Source organism: Artemia sp. Qi Xiang Cuo, chromosome 20 (assembly GCF_049724085.1).
Source record: "Artemia sp. Qi Xiang Cuo chromosome 20, ASM4972408v1, whole genome shotgun sequence".
NCBI classification, from domain to species: Eukaryota; Metazoa; Arthropoda; class Branchiopoda; order Anostraca; family Artemiidae; genus Artemia; species Artemia sp. Qi Xiang Cuo.
The window spans coordinates 20,633,539-20,657,379 of record NC_142813.1 but is presented as its reverse complement, the minus strand read 5'-3'; the positions used below and the strand labels follow the sequence as shown (position 1 = coordinate 20,657,379).

Genomic DNA, 23,841 nt, shown 5'->3' with positions numbered 1-23,841 from the left:
AAAATCTGGAGCACGAGTGGCCACAGTCAAGCCGAAAATTGCAAGGAATAATACAATATTCATTTGGGCTTCTTGAACAGGGTACTTCACCCGTTTTTGGTTTTTTGCATTCTTCAGGTAAATTTTTCAAGCTCACCGTAAGTACAGAAAATGCGTCGAAGACCTCTTCAAGTAAGGAGTGTACTGAACATGCATTTTCAACTTCTTGCATCCAATGCGGCTTCATAGATGTAAAATTCACTGCGTTATGGAGAAATAGTCCATTGTAATGTGTCACCATATTAGTTTCAGGATACGGACGCTCTAGCAGCTGATTTAAAGTGATTGCGAACGAAAAAATCATTTGAAATTCAGCAAACGTGTGCACTGTATCTTTGTCATAGCCAATCGATTTAAAAAGATCTAATTCATACAATTTTTGAAGCTTTTTTTCCGTATAATGACAGTCTTCTATACGTAAATTGCAAGAAAGTTGACAAATACTGCGATCACTTGATTTAAAATTTCCTTTTAGCCATTCTGTTGTTTCGGCACTTTAGCGAGGAACTGCTTCAAACATCAATGCCATTAATACTAGGCTTCAAGCAGTAATAATATCGCGAGTATTTTAAGATTATTCACAGCCATTTCTACTCCAATCTATTTTGGAGTTGCAATTTTAAGGTTTCAGAATAAATATGATGCTGAATTCCGTGCCAATGGGTCATACATAAAACTAAGGGGGAGGGGAGTAGGTATTTAAATCCAGCTGATGTTAGCAGTTTTTATCTTTTTTTTCAATCCAACAACATTTTCTATCAACGAAATTCCCCTAAATCAGTCTTCACAATTAAACTTTACCATTAAGATTAATCTGAATAATGCTAATCTGAATCAGCTTCAAATGGCAGTATTTTTTTTATTTGAAAGTATATTCAAAAGTGTTTTTTAATTTTGGGTTCCTATGTGCCATGACTCGTCCTTTCTTAGGTTGTAGTCAACCATCGAAAATTCAAAACTACTAACATGTATTCTAAGGAATCGGAAATATGATAGTTTACAGGCCTATAGGTCAATTAACTACCAAAAAGTTTGTAGTAATAAACTGTAAGCAAAGCTTGAATCAACCCAATAGCAACCGAAACTCTTAACAAATAAAAATTTGATAATAAGGATAATAATCACTTGATTTCTATGAATTATGCGGGACTCTAAAGAGATAGAAATTCCATTTTTAAATATGGCTTCTCTGGTCTTTAGGCTTAGCGATAAATTCGGGAATTATTATTCTTTCGAAGTCTTAATCATGCAACTTGATTCTTGAATTCATCTCTCGGGTAACATAGATTTAAGATGTTTCTAAGCGCAACAGATACAGGGGGGAATGCATATGGCTTCACTTAGGGGAAGAGATGAACCATTTCGTTTGCAGTAATTTAAAATATGTAATTGCATGATATGTAATTTAAAATTCTTTAGGCATAGAAATAAATTCTGGAATTAACATTCTTTCGAAACCTTAATAGTGTAACTAGGAACATCTTAGAGATGAAGACAGATTGAATATATTTAGCGCGGGAAATAGTTTGTTTGGGAATTTTAAATGTGACAGCGCAGGGATGCCAAAATGAAAGGAACATTCTGAAATTATTTTTAGGGGGTTATTTGGGTGAAACAAAGTAATCGGCATTTCAAACAGTTCGAGACCTTAAAAGGATGATTTTGGGTGAAACTCTATAGTTTTTATAATACACAAGTTTCATTTGAACAGTAATGTATGGTCCCTTACTCCAACCCAAAGTACCCCCCCACACAACTTTTTGCTACCCCCCCCCCATCTTTTCACTTTTTTTTGCAAGCTTGAGATACAGAAGGACCCCCTCCCCCCGAGGCCCCCAAATTTGACAAACATAACCATGCTTGTGCCTTATATCGAAGTTACAAGCATAGAATCTAGGATTCCTGATTTTTTTGAGCAATCCTATATCCATGGATGGGATGGGGGTAACGGGGATTGATTAATCCCTCGTCCACGAAATATTTGTCTGACTTGCAAAAACACAACAAAAATGAACATAAATTATATTTATTTATGTGTTTTTAAAGTTTTTGCTCCCCCCTCCCAAAAAATCCTGGATATGCCCTTCTTTACTGCATTATACATTTTCGAATATCGCGCTTGAAATTCTTCAATATTAATTTGATTTGTTAGGGAAATTCTCTAAAAACATAAATTAACTGTTTTTGCTTGGATGTTGGAAAAGCAATTGCTGAGAAAATTGTTGGGTAACAATTTCTGTTTGGACAGACAGAATGACCTTCGATGGAAATCCCTGTAGACAGACAAGGGACGAAGAAAGTAGAATTACAGACATCAACCGGTGTCAAAACTTATCCTGGAAAAAATTTTTCATTGGCATTCCTACTTAAAAATAGAAAAACCCATACCTCTTCTAAAGCTGATTCGATTTCCTGTCCTCGAAGCCAGGCAGTAACTTCCAATATGTTTCTATGAATATCCGTTAATCGTTCTTTTTTTGGTACGACCATGCCAGACCAAAGTCTCTGGATAGATTGTAAATTTATGTAGTCATTGCCAAGAAGAATCCCAACAAGGGGTAGATGGGATCTAGGAAGTGAGCCAATTCCTTTCAAAAAATGATCAGGATAAACCATCTTACAGGATATTGCAGGTTGTCCATTGACATTGATAAGCGAGAAAGAAATGCTTGGAGGATTATAAATAATACGTTCAATCCCAAAAATTATATAATCTGAATCGCCACTTAAGACAGGGCAATTTAACATTTTCGATAGCATTGCGATTTCATCATCAGCTTCATAATCGCATTGAACTACTTGATAGTTATGCTTTTGACAAACGACAGGGAAAATATGCCATGCGAAAAGTGGGACTAGAGATACTTGCCGGTTTGGATTGTAAGAAATTCCATTTTCAAGTCGCTTTTTATTCCTTATATACCGTGTCTTAAACTTCCTTTTGCTAACATCAAGCCCACCGTCAAAAACAAAGATTGGTTTGACGTTACATTTGTCAAGTAAGACACAAAAATCATCCATACGTGAATAGACTAAATCATAGTCACCACCAAAAGCTGCATTTGAGTCAGAACTCGTTCCACACAATTTGTGAATCAAGTGGCTTCCATCGACTATAATCGTTGATGAATGTAAAGTATGGTTTGACACGATCTGATTCTGTTCATTTTCGACGAAAGTAATTAACCCGTTGACGCCCATATTTACATTCACAGGAATAGCTTCGTCTCTCAGACCTAAAGAACATATCAAATTAGAGTTTTAATGACATAAAAATCAATTCAATAAGGTACAATAAAAAAGTTATAAAATAACTAAGAAATACGGATTCAACAGAAGAACACCCCAAATGCTAAATTGTGAGAGAAGGAAAAACAGACAGAAACAACAAAGGTAATTTATCGATAATATTTTACTGAGACTGTAAATACGAATGATCAGCCTAAATCGTAAATTCCTTTTGTGTAGATTGACTAAACTTAATAAAAACATATGCGTTAGGGATTAGTGAAAAAAGAGAAAAACTTTTCAGCACAAAAAGACAGAAAGGAAAAATAAAGGGAAAAATAGCTGTGTAGAGTAATTTTTAATACTTTAATATCTATTCTAAGTGATGATATGACAGCTCTATGAGAAAATGATAGAATAATGTTATGCACTTTTTGTTTTGACGTTGTTGTTTTTCTTGGAGATATTTTTGTTTTCTGCGACACTGTTTTTTTTTTTGCTTTGTTACTTTTTTTTATTTGTGATATTTTGTCTTTAGTCTAAACGATCTTCTTCTTTCAAATCATTTTAAGACGTGAAAAATAAATTTTAAAAAACTTCAGTTAAAAAAAGAGGTCCAGAATCAAAAATAGTCAAGATTCGCCTCCTGGTCTAAGCTTGCAAACCATTCAAAGGCAGTGTTTACTCACTTTTTAGTTTTGAAATTGCTCTTTACCGCCCCTTGAAGATCCAGATTCAAAAATATTTCACGAATGGAATTAAAAGGTTCAAGAAAACCTAGTAAGGAGAGAAGTTTATTTAAAAAACTAAAGTTAATACATAATATAGAGACGCAAACAGTTCAATAGCACAGCAAATCCATGTAATTTATTGCTTAGAATGTATTTCTAAGAAAATAATAACATCATTGACTTGTTGATTCAGATGGCTAAAACATCATTTTTTAACCGCAGAAAATATCAGGCCTCACATTTGTAACATTTGTAAACACACAAAAAAACATTATAAACAAAACATTCCAGAAAAAAATATGTTTATTAAAAGCATTGATAGTTAAAAAAACAACGGCGTGAAAAATCACTGGCTGTCTGTATAAAAAGCATGATTGTAATTAAAATCATTGCAGCATGAAAGATCACGACTACCAAAGAAGCTTGACTATGATTAAAATCATAGCATCATGAAATACCATCTAAAAAAATAGTTTTAACATACCATAGCCAAGACTCGATAAAAAAACCATGTGCATCGAATAAAAAGCTATTAATTGCATTCACTGTTTAAAAGCAGAGAAATGATATGAGGGATTGGTAACTCCGTTAGCATATTGGGGAAGGGCTCTTGTTGCATCGCAAGGATAGGTATCTTGTTGTGTGATGATGGGGACTGTCCTCTTGTATGGTGGGCTATGTGTCTTGTTGTATGGTGGGGTATGTGTCTTGTCATATGGTGGTACATAAGGCCACTTGTAATAGGGCTTTTGTTGTTACAGGGTTTTTGTTGTATATATTAACACATTACTAATAGCATATATGTTGTGTCTCCTCTTATTTCTTTTTTATGGTTTCACCGACGGCTACAGCATCGTAAAGAGCTAAACGTGGTTCATATTAGCAGTTACAAAAAGGCACTGTGAAAAAATTTGTTGATGAGAAATTACCTTCTTAAGCTGATTCAGAAATGATAAGTATTATTTCAGTTTATACCAATAATGAAATTTTTTGTGAAAACGGATTTATGGAAAATATAAAAAAATTTTTAAACCCCTCGAAAATTACGGCGCATAAAAAGGAAGTTGCAATGTTAGAATCACCATTGTCGACGACTACACACAGTCAAATAACAGACCCCTATCTAGAAAAAGGCAAATCCCTTTTTTACATGAGGTAGAATTGATGAGTCTTTTCTTTTCCATCAAGACCAGCAGACTTCAACAACATTGTAGAGATATATATAATTGCTAATTTAAAAGCTTTTTTACCATATCCCCGTGATTATAATGAATTCGCCTCGAAAACACTATTAGTACTACATTGCACCAACATTAACACTTTAATGCAATATCGGGCATAGAAGTGCTGAATAACATAAAAAGGGTATGTTTTATTCTTTATCTTCGAAAACCTTTCAGTGGAGCTTTTGAGCCCCAAACTCAAAAAATGAGAAAAAAAAGCAAAGTGAATCTGAATACCGTAGTGAGTTCCTTGTTTTGTTATTCATATATCGTGGACTGACAAGAAAGACAATCAGACAACTGCAATATCGTAGAGACGTCTAGATTATCGCTTTAAAATTCTTGATCATACCTACTCGCTTTTAATTGATTTTTCTTGTCAAAATCAATCTAAAAAGTCACGTAAAACAAAAAAAGGCACCTTTTGGTACCATTTACGGAGTCGAAAGACTGGGAGGCAAGTAATAGTACTATCATAATCTCCTGGTCTAAAACCCTAAACTGGGGGTTTACCTGACGTCTTGGTAAAAAATTGCCTGATGAAAAAAGAAATGTTACAAGTTTGGTATTGGAATATCAATTATTAGTTATTTTTATCTTAAAATTAAAACTTAATTACGAAATAGGGTTTCCAAAATTTTTTAAAAAAAGTTTCGAAAAGGCTAATGTCTTTTTTCTATTTTTCTAGCACTAGTGGAGCACCAAAATATCATAGAAAGCTATCTAAGAGCTAATTTAGAATTAAATGCTTATGTATATGCAAGTACTGAGTCTGAATACCTATTGAGTCCCTAGTCTCAGTAGAGAATTCCTAATTCCACTCAGCATGTCCCCAGGTGAGGAATAAGGGAGCACCCTACATATATATCAGCTCCGTGCCTCCATTGAGTAGGAGGCACGGACAAAAAGGGGATCCAGTCCCTGTTGTCCATAGCTCATACTGGGGCACCCTCGTCTAGGGACTGTAAATATAGGTGGAATAGGAAGAGAACCCCACAAATCCACACTGAGCAGAGCTCTCTGGCGTGCGTAGATGTTCTATAAATTACAAACCTTCTCTCAGTAATGGGTTAAATTGAATAGTGAAACAAAGCACCGTCGTGGAAAAATCTTCAATGGGAGGAAAGCTGCGGCACGGTAGAGGATCCTGGTTTAAGGAATGCAGTCTATATAAGATGAAGGACAAAGGTGGCTTGCCAACACCATCCGCATAGTCAAGTGTGAAGTACTATTGAAAGAGGGGGACAGTGGAGCAGCTGTTAGAATGGTTCGCTACTTGAGCAAAAAAAGACACAAATGAACAATCCGGGACAAAGACAGAAAAGAGAATAGTGGTTCAAAGGTAGAACTTGAAAGATGACAAGAGCATTTAAACGATAAACTCAATCCATTGTAGCTGCTGACCTTGAAATATTACCCCCTCCCCTCTCCCCATGCCCAATTAAGAAATGAAACCACCAAACCTACTCAAATAAACTATCAAGTCGCTCAGACAAGGAAAAACTCATGACCTAGACAGTATCACTGCTGAACTCATCAACGTTGGACCAGGTGATGTAACTGATCTGTGGCACACCATTTTGTCTGCCGAGTGGTAAAGTGGTCAAGCACTACAGTGCAATGGTTCAAGGTTTCTATTGTCCCTATTCACAAAAGGGGGTCAAAGAAACAGTGTGAAAACTACTGTCCCCGTCAGTCTCATGACCCATCAGTCAAACGCTATGATAAAAGACCTACTTCAACGCATACAAGCTAAAACCATATTTGCTATTGAAAAGTGCCAGGTCAGTTTCCACCCTGGAAGATCCATAATCGATCGGATATTTGTCAATCGACAACTCGTGGGAGGACACATCGAATTCAATCTGATATATTGACACTGATAGCGTAATTTTCATTAGGATTTGGTGACCTTTGATGATCAAAAATCCCCTCCCTTGACTTTCTGTAAGTAACAAACTCTCTTGAATTCGCCTCGTGGATACAAAATAAAGAAATTTCATTCAAGAAATTATGAAAAATTTGTATATAAGTAACAAACTCATTTTTGAATTTGCCTCTTGGATACACAACACAGAAATTTCCTTCAAGAAATTATGAAAAAATTGTAAGTAAGTAACAAACTCTGTCTTGAGTTCACCTCTTGGATACACAATACAGACATTTTATTGAAGAAATTATAAAAAAAATTAAAGTAGATAACATATTCGTTCTTGAATTCGACTCTTGGATACACAATACAGAAATTTTATTCATGAAATTATGAAAAAATTGTAAGTGAGTAACAAACTCTTTCTTTAATTCACCTTTTGGATACACAATAAAGTAATTTCATTCATGAAATTATGAAAAACTGTAAGTAAGCAACAAGCTCTTTTCTTGAATTCACCTCTTGGATACACAATACAGAAATAGTATTCAAGAAATTATAAAAAAAAATTGTGAGTTGAATTTAGGTTGGAAAGGTTATAGATTGCAGCACAGCCGCTCAGACGCATACTCATAGTGATAGACATGCAAAAAGTTAGGTTAATTTAGGTTTACTTGGAGATGCCCACCACTCTAAGTGAACCTAAATTAACTTAACTTTTTGCATGTCTCTGAGGCAAGAAAATTGCCTCTCATTACAGGCAATCTATCTGTCTTATGTCAATTTTAAATTATTGGTCAACATGCCTGAGACTATAGGCAGGCATGCCTTTTCCAAAACTAACAAAAAAGTATATATCCAATAAGGGTCATGCATACTTCCGTCATTTACATGTTCCCTAGCCATTTAAACATTTGTCTCTCAATTACTTGGACAATCTTTCTTGGCTTTTTCTGTCTACAATTAGCCATGTCTTGATGCAACCTATGCAACCTACTGCAAAATACTTGATAACTTCGATTCAACTTGCATGTTTGCATGTCACTGCGAAAAGCAAATAGCCCGGTCCTGGCACACTGACACAGAGTGAGAGTGACAAAACCGCATACAAACACATAAATTCAGACATGCAAACCGACAAAGACATGTACAGACACTGGAACAAGCAAACAATCGCCCAGTCACACAGGGCTAGAGAGTGAGAGAGACACAAACACATGGAAATACAAAATTCAGACACATAAACTGACAGACATTGATACATTCAAACACCCGGTCAAACAAAGAGGCAGAGAGGGTGAGCCATCTATTTCCACTTAGATATAGATGGTAACACAACAGCTTTTGCACCTTCACCCAGGTACTTGCATTTTTTCAAAAAACTGCATTCAAATTAGGTTTACTTAGCGTGGTGTGCCACGCTAAGTCAACCTAAATGAACCTAGTTTGAATGGTAAGTTTTTGTAGGCATTTTCATCTCTATCATCCTCTGTGCCTGCGTGTTTGAGCGGGTGTTTGCATTTGAACATGTAAATGAAACCAAGCCAAAAGCTGTGTGTTACCCGGAAACGGAAAATGTGTCATGTCAAGAGAAAAATTGATCAATCATTCCATGGAACGAATTCTAAACATTCAATTTTTTATGATGATACGAACAAACATGTAATATATTACAAGCTAAGTTACGTAACCATTTCTGCGCTTCATTTGCATGCAATAAATACCGAGAGTTTTATGACATAGATTCAGACATATAAAGACAGGCACTCGGACGAGCAAACACCCACCCCAGACACACTGTCATAGAGAATGAGAGTACCAAAAACGCATGCAATAACAGACAAAAACAAACACTGGGACGAGCAAACACCCGCGTACAAACACACAGGCATAGAAAGTGAGAGAGACAAGAACACATACAAATACATAGAATCAGACATACAAATAGACAAAGACAGGCACCGCGACAAGCAAACACCCGCCCAAGTGATTTTGTCACTGGTATTATTGCGGTCATTAGAAAAAAGCTCTTCATGACATTTTTTTAATTTTAAAATGCTTTTTTCTTTGTAATTTTTTCAACTTCGAGATGCTTTTTTAACTCCCTGACTTTGTTTTAACTTAGAGACGTTTTTTTTAACTTAAAATTTATTTCTTTGCGGTTTCTTTTTAACTTCGAGATATTTTTCAGAAATCCTTAGAAAATGCTTAGTGACTGCTTTAGCAACATTACATAATCAAAACATTCACTGGATAGGAAAATATATTATTTAAACCATTCAAAAATTTATATCTCATGTGCCCACAGACTTTGAAAAACTTCAAAGTAGCAAGACTTCTAAAGATCTTTTCTAGCTTTATTCATTTTAAATCGATTCTATTTCTGATCGAATGAAATATTTGAACTTCCAGTTATTCAGACTCATGTGTCTGCTTTGAAGAAAATTTAAAGTAGCAAGACTTCGCAAGTTTTATTTTTAATACTTTATTCATTATGAATTGACTCTCATACTGCTGATTACGAACAAACTAGCCCTCAAAATATTATGTTCAAAGAAAATAAGATGAGCCTATTCTAATTTTATTTCTTATTTCAAAAATATCACTGTAATGTCGTTAAGAAAAAGTGTGATCTATTGTCTAAGAAAGTGTGCCCCTAACAAAAAACGAAACAACAGCGTGATGTAAAGGAACATTTTTATTCCAATAATGACACATAGAATATTACATCTTATCAATATCTTTGAATAAAAAAGTTCTTAATCTAACATTCTCTCGATTAAGAGCAGTACGTTCTTCTTGTGAAAGTAATGGTTGGGAGGTATATCTTGGTGATTGCAGACGAATATTACGCTAGTTTTGACTAAGGCTTCTTGACCCCATGTGTTAATCACAAATCTCTTAGCCTCCAGTTGAAGCACAAGGTTTCACTGGAATGTTTCCTCATCCATTCCTTTGACAAAAGAACATGTTTCAAAGTCCGTTTTGTGGTCATCTATAGGAAAATCACCCTCTTCCCAGTATCCAACCACATATGCACAAAAAGCACACTGAACATGGTCACTATGGTCAACAAACAAGAATCCTGCTCTTGCAAGTTCTTTGGGATCGACATAATCCCTTGACCACCTTCCATTAAACATCCTTAATCTAACATCCTCTTGTTCAAAACCCCTTAATATGTCTCTAACTCTAAAAGGGAAAAGCGAGACGAAACAAATACGTCTCGAAGTAAAACAAAAACGTCTGAAAGAAAAAACGTCTATAAGTTAAAACAAAAATTGTCATGAAAAAAAAAAATGTCATGAAAAACGAGAATGTCTCGAAGCCAAACCAAAAATACCATGAAGAAGCAAAAACGTCTCCAAGTTAAAACAAAAAAAAATCATAAAGAAAAAACCATCTTGAAGAAAAAAACCGTCTCAAAGCTAAACAAAACGTCTAAAAGTAAAAAAGAGGTCTCAATTGATAAAAAAAACGTCCCGAAGAAACCAAAACGCCTTGAAGTTAAAACAAAAACTCATGAAGAAAAAAAATTCGAAGTTTTAAAAAAGCGTTCCGAAGAAAAAAACATCTCTAAGTGAAAACAAAACGCCCCGAAGAAAAAAAACATCTCGTATTCGAATGCGTAATTTAGACGTAAAAACGGACAAAGAAAGACATTGTGACATCAAACTGGACACCGTTGCTAGATTATGTAAAAAAAATTGGGTTTGGATCTCTATAAACCCTTCAAAGATATAAACTCCTACGGTCATTTTTTGCCGTTACTGTAATAAGTCGACTGTTATCTCAAGGCAGAAAATGTGGCAAATGTCACTATAGTACCATTTATCTTTCCCTATTTAAAACCGAACGACAGAAACAACTACCAGGTTTACTTCAAATATTTCATTTGCTTCGATCTCTTAATTTATAGTCATAATAACAATATTTTTTTGTAACACAAGTGCTGCCATGTATTACCATTCGAGTGCTGCCATCTAGGAATATAAATTTAAGAACACTCAGTTAGACAAGCAGGCAATCTAGGGTGAAGTTATCAAGACTTCGGTAAAATGTCACAGGCATTGACACCATGACGCTGAATCTTGGTTCAAATTCACTTTTTGACCATCTGCCAACAAAAAACAGAATTTATCAAGGTTCAATGAGTGGATAGGATTTTTCAATAACCCAATGACTATGAAAAAATCCGATCCGATCATTGACCTTTGGTTTCCTGAAAGCAAAACCAGAAATTTTGTCGAAGAAAAAAAGCGGCCTTTTTAGGCGTCTTGTGACCAGGTTTGATCTCCCAAGACTGAAAAAAACGCCATAAAAACACAAAAATTAAATAAAGGTATCAATAGTTCATAGAGTCGACTCAATGGACCTCGAATGGGTGGGGCTCTGTCTGACCTGTTGTCGCCTAAGCACCTAATTTGATCAAGAATCGTGCCAATAGAAATGGTATAACGGGTACAGCCTCAATAGACTGACCAACTTTTTGTTATCAAGATCTGCCCCTAAATAATCAACAGCAACAAGCCAACAAGCCTCCTTGTCCGGTGAGATGAGGTCAGCCTGGCCCCCACCTCCCAAGAAGAAACAAACCAGAAACACTACCAGGAATCAATCCCCTAACCGACAAACAGGATGCACAACCAAAAATGCAATCCCCAAATATATGCTTATTCATTCTAAACTGTAATGAAGTTCAGGCCATGAACATACATCAACTACAGAAAACAAAAATCATTGCAGAATTGGCAAAAATCTACATCCCAGATGATATGCTCATCCAAGTAAAAAATATCTTGCTGTACTTTTAACAAGGTTGAACATTGATACACTGTCATATGAAGAATAAATCAACAACACAACATATATGAATACTCCAATGGAATGTAAGATCACTCACAGAAAATAAGGTAAATGAACTAATATCTTTTATGAATAATAACTCCATTAATATTGCTTACCTCCAGGAAACTCATTTAACCCAAAATCAACAAATTAAGTCTCTGGGATATACTATCCTCAGAAAGGATAGATATTCAGAAAGAAAAGGAGGTGGGGTAGCTTTATTAGTTAAAAATAATATAAAATTTTGTGGCATCAATTTTCCAGGTTTTGCAAATGATGTTGATGTAATTGGTATCAGTGTTTGGGTGAATAATTTAAAAACTTACATAATAAGCTTTTATAACCCTAATGGCCAAACTACAGATGCCAAGGAGTTCTTTAATTATATAAATAATTCTAATATGTTAAAAAATATCATTATTTGTGGAGATTTCAATGCCCACAGCCTTTTGTGGGGGAATAAACCATCAAATAAAGCTGGTAAATCAAAATAAGCTGGGGTAACATATTTCAACCCCAAAAGTGGCAGATTCTCCACAATTGACCTACAAATTGTGTCATTAATTTTTTTGAACAACATTTACATAAATAAAATTGATAGTCTATGTACTGACCACTTTGTTATAGTTTGCTCCCTAAATGAACCTGCTGAAACTTTATCTCATACCTCCAAATAAATCAACACTAAAGCAAATTGGTCTATGTTCCAAAATAAGCTAAATGATGAAATTACAAGTTTCACCCAAAGTTCATGCATTTCTAACACAACAGTTGACACACTTGCTGAAGCCGTGACATCTTTACTAATAAATAATGCAAATGATTCTATCCCCAGGACAACACCTAAAAAAAAATTCCCTAAACAAACTCCTAAAGCATGGTGGACAAATGACTGCCTAAATAAATGGAGGATAAAAAAGGCAGCTTGGACAGAATTCATAAAAAACCATCACCTACTAAATATTTAAAAAAAATTACAAGCAGAATCTAATCTTAAAAGGACTATAATAGATGCTAAATATGAATACTGGAATAATTTCGCAAATAATCTCTCCAGAGAAATACACGAGCCAATTATACATAAAGTCATAAGTCACATCGGTGGGAAAAAGACTTCCCCCAACCCACTCCTGTATGATCTTATACATAAAAATACCCATTATGACAATGATAATGAAAAAGCTAACCTATTTGCAACTCTTTTTGTTAATAAGCTAACATCAAATAATCAAAGCAAACTGTCCACAATTCCTATGAATCCAAGTTACCAACCACGCCCAGGATCTGAGTACATAACTAATCTATTTTCAATCCAGGAATTGAATAATGAAATACATCATGTTACGACCAAAACTAACGGCAGCTATGACAATATGTAACCTACATGGATAAAGAATCTCGCACCTTCATACAAACTGCTAAATTGTTATAATCACGCTTGGGCATCTTCTAGATTCCCCAATATATGAAAATGTTCGTCCCTCCTACCAATCCTAAAGAAAAATAAACCAAAAGATAACCCTGAGTCTTATAGGCCCATAATGATTACTCCTGTGATGGGGAAAGTAATGGAGAAAATGATCTATCACAGACTCCTCTGGTTTGTTGAAAAAAATAATATGATCCCTCACACTCAAACTGGATTCAGGAAACACCACTCCTCAACAGATGCTTTCATTTTGCTAACAAATGCAATCAATGAATCATTCTCAAAAAATAATGTCCTAGTTGCAACTTTCCTAGATTTTGAAGGGGCATATGACAATGTGAACCACCAAATCCTTTTAAACAAACTTGCAAACCTTGGAGTACCCCTTAAGCTAGTTTCTTATTAAATCCTTCATAGAAGTGCGAAGTTTCATCGTTTGTGTTGGTTCAGGCTCTTCACCCCAAAAGACAAATAATCGAAGGCCTACCTCAGGGAGCAGTCCTCAGTTGCTTCCTATTTGCCCTATATCTCTGGGACATGAACCTACACCACACGAATCTACAATATGCTGATGATCCGGTGCTATGGTCATCTGACAACACCTTTCAGATAGCACAGTCAAATCTGCAAAAGTCACTTTTCTAGTTTGAAAAATTCTCTCAACATTCAGATTTACCCATTGCGCCTACCAATTCAAAAATAATCCAATTTTACCGGAAGCGAAACCATGTTAATGCAAAACTAACTCTAAATACAACAACTATTCCAGAAGATAATCATATTAATTACCTAGGTCTCAAGCTTGACCAAAAACTTAATTTCCACCTCCACATTTCAAACACAATAAAAAAATGCTATAGAAAAACCAATATACTAAAAAGACTTCTTTCCACACCCTGGGGATGTAAGGAGAAAACCTTACTCCATTTTTATAAATTACATATAAGACCCCATATTGACTATGGGCTCATCGTCTATGGTGCATGTGCAGACCCAGATGCAAAAAATTGAAACAACGCAAAATGATATAATACGTCTGATATTTGGTCTTAGGAAACCCACAAGCACCAAGTTTCTGCTTATGGAGAGTGGATTAACAACAATAAGGGAGAGACCTAGGTTTCCCTTGACAAAACATCTTGCAAAAATTGAATCAAATAGCTCACATACATTACATAATTGGTTAAGAAATCCAACCATGTATAGAGGCATTGCAGATGAGTATGCCAATATTCAGAAGAAGTTCCCCATACCAGCAAAGTCTATTGCACCCACTTTCCCCCGATCCCCCCCCATGGAATTGGTCAAGTCCCATAATAAATAATGAAGTCTCAAAGTGGAATAAAGATTTAAACCCCATTGCTTTTGTCCAGAAAAAATTTGCAGAACTTTATACGATTACCTATAAAAATCACTTTCAAGTATTCATTTATTTATTGATGCTGATTTATGGTATTTTCATGCTTGGTAAATTATGTAAGTAAGTTTATTTATAACACACAATATAAAATAAACAGTATTATCCACAAGGAAATAATAAAAAAAACACAACATAAATAACATAACAATATTTATAATTCTCTAATCTGGAAGTCACTGGCACAAATCTTTTGGCACTAAGGGGGTCACTGGCACATATCTTCCTTGGAGTATTGGTCCTCAGGTCCTTAGCAATGTTGTCAAGCAGCATTAGAGGGTCAGTAAGTCTAAAATGAGAAATACTCTTGTTATTTCTGTACCACCTTGGTAAATATAGTAGTAATTTACAATATGTAAAATAGCCTCTCCTTAACTGAAGATGGTCTTTTTTGCGCATCAAAGGCTGCAAACCGGAAAGAAAAAGAATTGTAGGAGAACAATTACTATGGTAAAAATAACGTAAGCCTTGATAGCTGTACCTGCCTCTATTAGGCAAGATTTTACCATATGATAAGCTTGGTAGATTATTTGTTTTAACTTTTCCTCATTTTTGGTTTGATGGGGTTCTTTACTATTCTTTGAAAAATTTATTTTGTGGAAACATATTATTTTCATTAATATTCTATAAAAGAGTTGTTTTTTATTTTATTCTTTACAATTGCTAGATCTTAATTTCATTAAGAAACTCAGTCACCTATTTGTTTGGCTATAAATAACCTAATAGCCAAAATAGTTTTGGTTGCAATCAAACAGTCTAATCTGGAAGGTCACCTGCAAACCTCCAACATTTTCCTTACCTTCCAACAAATTTGTTTGAAACCTGATCGGAAATTCCAGTCTAGGACTCACATCTCACAGATTTTGGTGAGATATGACAGAAATTTAGAGATCTCTTCCCCTATATGTTTGTAAGATCCCCAACAGGGTACACAAGAACACTCATTCTTACTTCTGCAGAAAATTTTATTGAGATGCAACAGCTCCTTTTGCTGAATTTCTTAATTACCGGATCTCTTAAAAGCCCTAATTAGGACACTTGCTCTTACTTCCCTCAAAGTTTGGTTGAGATCTGGTCATCTTTTCTGGTAGATAGTTAAAGAATGTGGTAGAAAATTGGCAATTAAAAAATGTGTATGAAGAATTGGCATTTGGTTTCAAGGTAAAACTGTTGTTTTGTGTCCTTAAGTATACTAGCATTAATATGTTTTGATTATTATATAATAACTATTTAAAAAACCAAAACACCTAAGAAAAACGGAGTTATGCAAGCATTTTCTCAACCCCACTCTCCTCACTGCTTCACCCCTTCTGACAAATTTCTTATCTAATTAAAGAGATTGGAATATCCCCCTCCCCTACCCTGATCCTAGCTCTTTTTTGGCAATGAATCGTTTTACAAAAGAAACATTCAGTAAAAAACTCCATTTTGCATTTTAAATTCCTTAAAAAAATCTACGTTAGAAGTTATCACATTTGTTCATTAATTCATCTCTGAAGGTGAATTTTATCCAATAGTATCAGAGAAATAAGGTAAAACTTATTTAGAAAATTCCACCTGTTAATAAATCTAAATATTTTTAGATAATTTAGTGCCATCTATAATTAAGGCAAAGTTTTCCGCCAGGTCTGGTGACTTTCTCCTCCGAAAGTTACTGAACATCTGACAAAACTTTCGCCTCGGGCTTCAGATCTACTTCTACAGACACATTCTGTCAGACTACAGAAAGGAAATACTTGGGAGATCAAGAAATATATTAGAAATTTATCAGATGGGGAAGGTAAAATGATTACAAATATCTTTGGTAAAATTCTACTTTTGGCCATCTTGGAAAGGGGTTAGAATTGGAAAAAGAAACTTTCAAATGTGGGTCTACAGCCTAAAGTATGTCAGGGGAGGCATTTTGAGGTACCTACTTCCACTGCTTCTCACTCTAGAGGTTCCTGACCCTTGATAGCCTTTAGAAATCTTAGTGCTATTAAAGTGAAACCTTGCAAAATAGATCTTCTGCTTAAATGAAGTAGACTAGGCTACAACAAAGTTGTTTTCAGCTTCACCACTTTGCTCAATAGCTCAATCCCAATTTATAAGGTTTCAAAGATATGCAAATACATTTCCTAAATGTTGAAAAAAAACATTGATAGGCTATAGCTTAAAATTATAGGCTATTCAAAGAACAGGAATTGCATTTTCAGAATAAAAGCCATAGAAAAAGAAACTGATAAATGAAAATTGAGATAAAATGTTGTTTTCTCAAATTTTCAACATGTAGGCTATAGAACCGTCATGTATGGGAATTTCAGGACCCTATAGAGGGAGAAGGAGTGGAGGTAGATACTTCAAATTAGCCTACTTTCCTGGAATATACTTTAGCCTCTAGACCCATTCCTGAAAGTTTTATTTTCCTAACCTAACCCATTTCCAAGATAGCCAAAAGTAGCTAAAGTAGAATTTTACCATTTCTTTTGTTGCTTATAGAAAGGGTTTTTGGTAAATTTCCATGGAAATTTTTTTGTTATGCATATTATTGACTTACGAATAAATTAAACATTCCACTCAATGCTTTTTTATGCTCTTTCTAGATATAATAATCATTTTTGTTGGAAATTGATTTTACCCCCAACCCGTATATATACCAATTCAGGGTATATATTTGTACATTAGGGAGGTGGGGGGAACTTTACTTGCCTCTCATTTACATCAGAAATAAAATTTACCCCCCCCTAATGTGCAAATGTATACCCTGAATTGGTATATGGGGGTGGGTGTAAAATTCTTTTCCAACAAAAATGATTATTATATTTGGAAAGAGCATAAAAATGGCATTGAGTGTTATGTTTACTTTCTTCGGAAGTCAATAATATGATTAACAAAGAAATTACCTTTTCCACATTAGGCGGGGGGGGGGGGGTAAAGTTTAAAACCAATCATTTTCATCGGAGATAAAATTTACCCCCACCCCACCCCTAAGTTTCAAAAACATTCCATGAATTGGGATATATTGGAGTTGGGGTAAAATTCATTTCTGACAAAAATGATTATTATACTTGGAAAGAGCATAAAACAAGGATAAAATTCTACTTTAGCTACTTTTGGCTATCTTGGAAAGGGTTTAGGTTAGGAAAATAAAAATTTCAGGGATAGGTCTACAGGCTATAGTATGTCCCAGGAAGGCATTTTGAAGTATTTACCTCCACTCCTCCCTCTGGAGGGCCCTGACCTTTAATGACCATTTAGAATGTGTGTTATAAAAATGAATCCTTTCAAAATGGATCTTAAGAAGTATTACAAAATTGTTCTTAGCTTCAAAAATACATTTCCTAAATTAAGAAAAATCCATTAATATGGCTTAAAATTCTACTCAAATAACAGGAACTTTCAGTTTCAGAACTAAAGCCAGAGAAAAAGAAACTGATAACTGAAATAAACATCTCTGTAGTGAGGTGGCAATTCCACGTGCAAAGACACAGCAACATTTCTGAACTAACTTGCAACGGCAATATGTAAGAACTCTCACGAAGAGCCTTTGAATTAAAAATAGGCAAATCCTCATTTCCAATTTCAGTCTCTAATTGATCTTCAATTCAGAGCGGATTGCGCATAAATCTATTCAATTAAGAAATATTATTCATCATAAACAAAGAAATAAACTAATTTCTCTTTTCTGAAAACAAAGAAAAAAAGAATAGATCTTACTACAAAAAAAAAACAATAAAACAACAAACAAATTATAAAACATAAATAATAAACTTTTTCTAAGACACTAAAGGGTGTCAACAAGTGAGCAGATTTGTGTTTGGTGGCTATCACCCTACTCACGTTTGATCACGGCCATGATCGGACCACACGTTTCTTACACCATATCTGTCTCTTGCACCTTCGAAAACGCTTTTTTCGTTTTTTTAAGATATTCCATGATAAATACGCCCGATTTCGCCAGCTTTGATTTCGCTCTGAAAATAGTATACACCGTATTTTTAGTTGCAAATTTCACAATAACTGGCGCAACAGTCGTAGGTGTCTGGATATTCCGGGCATTGTTCAAAATTCTAAAATAGTTTACAGACAACAACTGTTATTTCTGGACATTTACACCCATTTTCTTCACTATATAAATAACAGTAGTACCCAGGGCATTTCCATGGTCCTGCTTCGCTAAAAAAAACAACTTAAAAAAAAAATCAAGTAAACGCTCCTGTTTGTAATCATCCAGCTTTTCCTCAATAGTAGCCACCCGAAGCTCTAATGACTGAATCTGGCTATCCAGAGAAGAAAACAGTTTTTCTATTTTCTCAAACTTTATGTTTTATTCTAGAGTGATTGAAACACAGCAACAGCAACCTTATAAGAAAATTAAAATATATTATTCTTGTGAATTATTGTCGCTTCTAATCAGCAGTTGTACCAAACCAATCCTGCTCAACTTATCCTCAGAGCTATACTGTGGTGTTTCTCCTCCCCATAATATAGTGCAGTCGGTTTGATATTATTCTCTCTTCCCTTCTTGTTTTTGTTTTTTTTTGTTTAAAGCTTTTTCCAATAGGCAATGTTTAAAAGTCCTCCAAAAAAAAAGTCCCCCCAGATCCCATATCAAGTTCCAGTGAAAGTGCCATAGTGAAAGACACCCATCTTGGCTGGTCAAGCACACTATCTCAAAGTTCAAATGATAGCTCCAATTCGAAGAATAGGACAATGATAAGTGTAGGGGCTAATGTATCCATAAATGATGATAATGGGTTTCAAAAGGTCCTCTAGAAGCTCTAAAAAAAGGAAAAAAATCTCCCCAATCAAAAGTATTTCCCCTCTCCCTGCGCAAGATCCTCCCTCCAAAAACTTAGGAATTTACCTTCAAATTACTCCTACTACCCCCTTTGAAATAAAAATGATCACTGCAATAAGAATTGCAATTTTTAAATTGCTAAAATCAATGTTCTCTTTTAATATTAGCCTTGATGGATCTCTGCTAATAGCTGTAGAAAATCAGAAATCAGCAGATACAATAATTAACCTAAAATCCCTTCTGAATACCCCAATTATTGCATCTAATTGGAACCCAAAACAATCACCAACAAAAATAGTTGTTTATAATGTTCCCCCATAGATATCCACTCAGGAGTTAAAAGAAGGCCTCTCAGATAGGGCTGGAAACACAATCCCAGTTGAGGATGTTACCCAACTTGGCAAACCTAACTTTAATGGCCTAAAAACTAGTAGATCCTTCTTATTCACACTGAAGGAAAAAATTAATATCCCAGAAAAATTATTCCTATTTGGGCAAATCAAACCAGACAAGGAATACAAACCTAAGCCTATCCAGTGTCAGAAGTGTCACGAACTGGGACACACGACAAACAAATGCAATGAAATTCTCAGAGAGTGTAGTAATTGTAAAGCTTTCCATCCTAAAGAGCTGACAACTTGCAACAACATACAGCCTACATGCATCAATTGCATAGGCCTGCATGAATCTACAAATAAATCATTATGTCCTGTATACAAGAAAAGAGCTCTAACACTCCAAATATCAACAGAGAAGGCCATACCATACCCCTATGCAGCAATGGAAGCTGCATAGGGGTCCCTATCACCCTTGTGATAGGGATTTGAGCTAGAGGGCTTAGAAGATGGTGTTTTATTTGGGGTACTTGATGCATTGGGGGCGTTTGACTTGGGGGTTTTGGTTGGTTTCATTACAGGCTTTATTTGGTATTGTTGGGCAGCATTTGCTTCCATTGCTGCAAAGGGGTATGGGATGGCCTTCTCTGTTGATATTTGGAGTGTTAGAGCTCTTTTCTTGTATACAGGACATAATGATTTATTTGTAGATTCATGCAGGCCTTTGCAATTGATGCATGTAGGCTGAATGTTGTTGCAAGTTGTCAGCTCTTTAGGATGGAAAGCTTTACAATTACTACACTCTCTGAGAATTTCATTGCATTTGTTTGTCGTGTGTCCCAGTTCGTGACACTTCTGACACTGGATAGGCTTAGGTTTGTATTCCTTGTCTGGTTTGATTTGCCCAAATAGGAATAATTTTTCTGGGATATTAATTTTTTCCTTCAGTGTGAATAAGAAGGATCTACTAGTTTTCAGGCCATTAAAGTTAGGTTTGCCAAGTTGGGTAACATCCTCAACTGGGATTGTGTTTCCAGCCCTATCTGAGAGGCCTTCTTTTAACACCTGAGTGGATATCTATGGGGGAACGTTATAAACAACTATTTTTGTTGGTGATTGTTTTGGGTTCCAATTATATGCAATAATTGGGGTATTCAGAAGGGATTTTAGGTTAATTATTGTATCTGCTGATTTCTGATTTTCTACAGCTATTAGCAGAGATCCATCACGGTTAATATTAAGAGAGAACATTGATTTTAGCAATTTAAAAATTGCAATTCTTATTGCAGTGATCATTTTTATTTCAAAGGGGGTAGTAGGAGTAATTTGAAGGTAAATTCCTAAGTTTTTGGAGGGAGGATCTTGCGCAGGGAGAGGGGAAATACTTTTGATTGGGGAGATTTTTTTCTTTTTTTAGAGCTTCTAGAGGACCTTTTGAAACCCATTATCATCATTTATGGATACATTAGCCCCTACACTTATCATTGTCCTATTCTTCGAATTGGAGCTATCATTTGAACTTTGAGATAGTGTGCTTGACCAGCCAAGATGGGTGTCTTTCACTATGGCACTTTCACTGGAATTTGATTTGGGATCTGGTGGGACATTTTTTTTGGAGGACATCTAAACATTGCCTATTGGAAAAAGCTTTAAACAAAAAAAAAACAAAAACAAGAAGGGAAAATAGAATGATATCAACCCGTCTGCACTATACTATGGGGAGGAGAAACACAACAGTATAGCCCTGAGGATGAGTTGAGCAGGATTGGTTTGGTACAACTGCTGATTAGAAGCGACAATAATTCACAAGAATAATATATTTTAATTTTCTTATAAGGTTGCTGTTGCTGTGTTTCAATCACTCTAGAATAAAACATAAAGTTTGAGAAAATAGAAAAACTGTTTTCTTCTCTGGATAGCCAGATTCAGTCATTAGAGCTTCGGGTGGCTACTATTGAGGAAAAGCTGGATGATTACAAACAGGAGCGTTTACTTGATTTTTTTTTAAGTTGTTTTTTTTAGCGAAGCAGGACCATGGAAATGCCCTGGGTACTACTGTTCTTTATATAGTGAAGAAAATGGGTGTAAATGTCCAGAAAGAACAGTTGTTGTCTGTAAACTATTTTAGACTTTTGAACGATGACCGGAATATCCAGACACCTACGACTGTTGCGCCAGTTATTGTGAAATTTGCAACTAAAAATACGGTGTATACTATTTTCAGAGCGAAATCAAAGCTGGCGAAATCGGGCGTATTTATCATGGAATATCTTAAAAAAACGAAAAAAGCGTTTTCGAAGGTGCAAGAGACAGATATGGTGTAAGAAACGTGTGGTCCGATCATGGCCGTGATCAAACGTGAGTAGGGTGATAGCCACCAAACACAAATCTGCTCACTTGTTGACACCCTTTAGTGTCTTAGAAAAAGTTTATTATTTATGTTTTATAGTTTGTTTGTTGTTTTATTGTTTTTTTTGTAGTAAGATCTATTCTTTTTTTCTTTTTTTCAGAAAAGAGAAATTAGTTTATTTCTTTGTTTATGATGAATGATATTTCTTAATTTAATAGATTTATGCGCAATCCGATCTGAATTGAAGATCAATTAGAGACTGAAATTGGAAGTGAGGATTTGCCTATTTTTATTTCAAAGCCTCTTCGTGAGAGTTCTTACATATTGGTCTTTGCACGTGGAATTGCCACCTCACTACAGAGATGTTTATTTCAGTTATCAGTTTCTTTTTCTCTGGCTTTAGTTCTGAAACTGAAAGTTCCTGTTATTTGAGTAGAATTTTAAGCCATATTAATGGATTTTTCTTAATTTAGGAAATGTATTTTTGAAGCTAAGAACAATTTTGTAATACTTCTTAAGATCCATTTTGAAAGGATTCATTTTTATAACACACATTCTAAATGGTCATTAAAGGTCAGGGCCCTCCAGAGGGAGGAGTGGAGGTAAATACTTCAAAATGCCTTCCTGGGACATACTATAGCCTGTAGACCTATCCCTGAAATTTTTATTTTCCTAACCTAAACCCTTTCCAAGATAGCCAAAAGTAGCTAAAGTAGAATTTTATCCTTGTTTTATGCTCTTTCCAAGTATAATAATCATTTTTGTCAGAAATGAATTTTACCCCAACTCCAATATATCCCAATTCATGGATTTTTTTTGCAAATTAGGGGTGGGGTGGCGGTAAATTTTATCTCCGATGAAAATGATAGGTTTTAAACTTTACCCCCCCCCCCGCCTAATGTGGAAAAGGTAATTTCTTTGTTAATCATATTATTGACTTCCGAAGAAAGTAAACATAACACTCAATGCCATTTTTATGCTCTTTCCAAATATAATAATCATTTTTGTTGTAAAATAATTTTACACCCACCCCCATATACCAATTCAGGGTATACATTTGCACATTAGGGGGGGGGGTAAATTTTATTTCTGATGTAAATGAGAGGCAAGTAAAGTTCCCCCCACCACCCTAATGTACAAATATATACCCGGAATTGGTATATATACGGGGTGGGGGTAAAATCAATTTCCAACAAAAATGATTATTATATCTAGAAAGAGCATAAAAAAGCATTGAGTGGAATGTTTAATTTATTCGTAAGTCAATAATATGCATAACAAAAAAAATTCCATGGAAATTTACCAAAAACCCTTTCTATAAGCAACAAAAGAAATGGTAAAATTCTACTTTAGCTACTTTTGGCTATCTTGGAAATGGGTTAGGTTAGGAAAATAAAACTTTCAGGAATGGGTCTAGAGGCTAAAGTATATTCCAGGAAAGTAGGCTAATTTGAAGTATCTACCTCCACTCCTTCTCCCTCTATAGGGTCCTGAAATTCCCATACATGACGGTTCTATAGCCTACATGTTGAAAATTTGAGAAAACAACATTTTATCTCAATTTTCATTTATCAGTTTCTTTTTCTATGGC

The 23,841-nt window shown here is 35.0% G+C and overlaps 1 protein-coding gene across 3 annotated transcripts in view; it reads right to left on the bottom strand.

The window, feature by feature from the left end:
- LOC148939988 (single-strand DNA endonuclease ASTE1-like) overlaps positions 1-23,841 on the bottom strand; it is a 64,622-nt gene that overhangs the window by 18,684 nt on the left and 22,097 nt on the right. For all 3 annotated transcript variants that reach the window (XM_089106513.1, XM_089106514.1, XM_089106515.1), the window contains exon 2: positions 2,428-3,275. In XM_089106513.1, coding sequence (XP_088962639.1) covers positions 2,428-3,240 — 813 coding nt within the window. In that variant the 5' untranslated portion in view covers positions 3,241-3,275. The remainder of the gene's footprint in view (positions 1-2,427; positions 3,276-23,841) is intronic.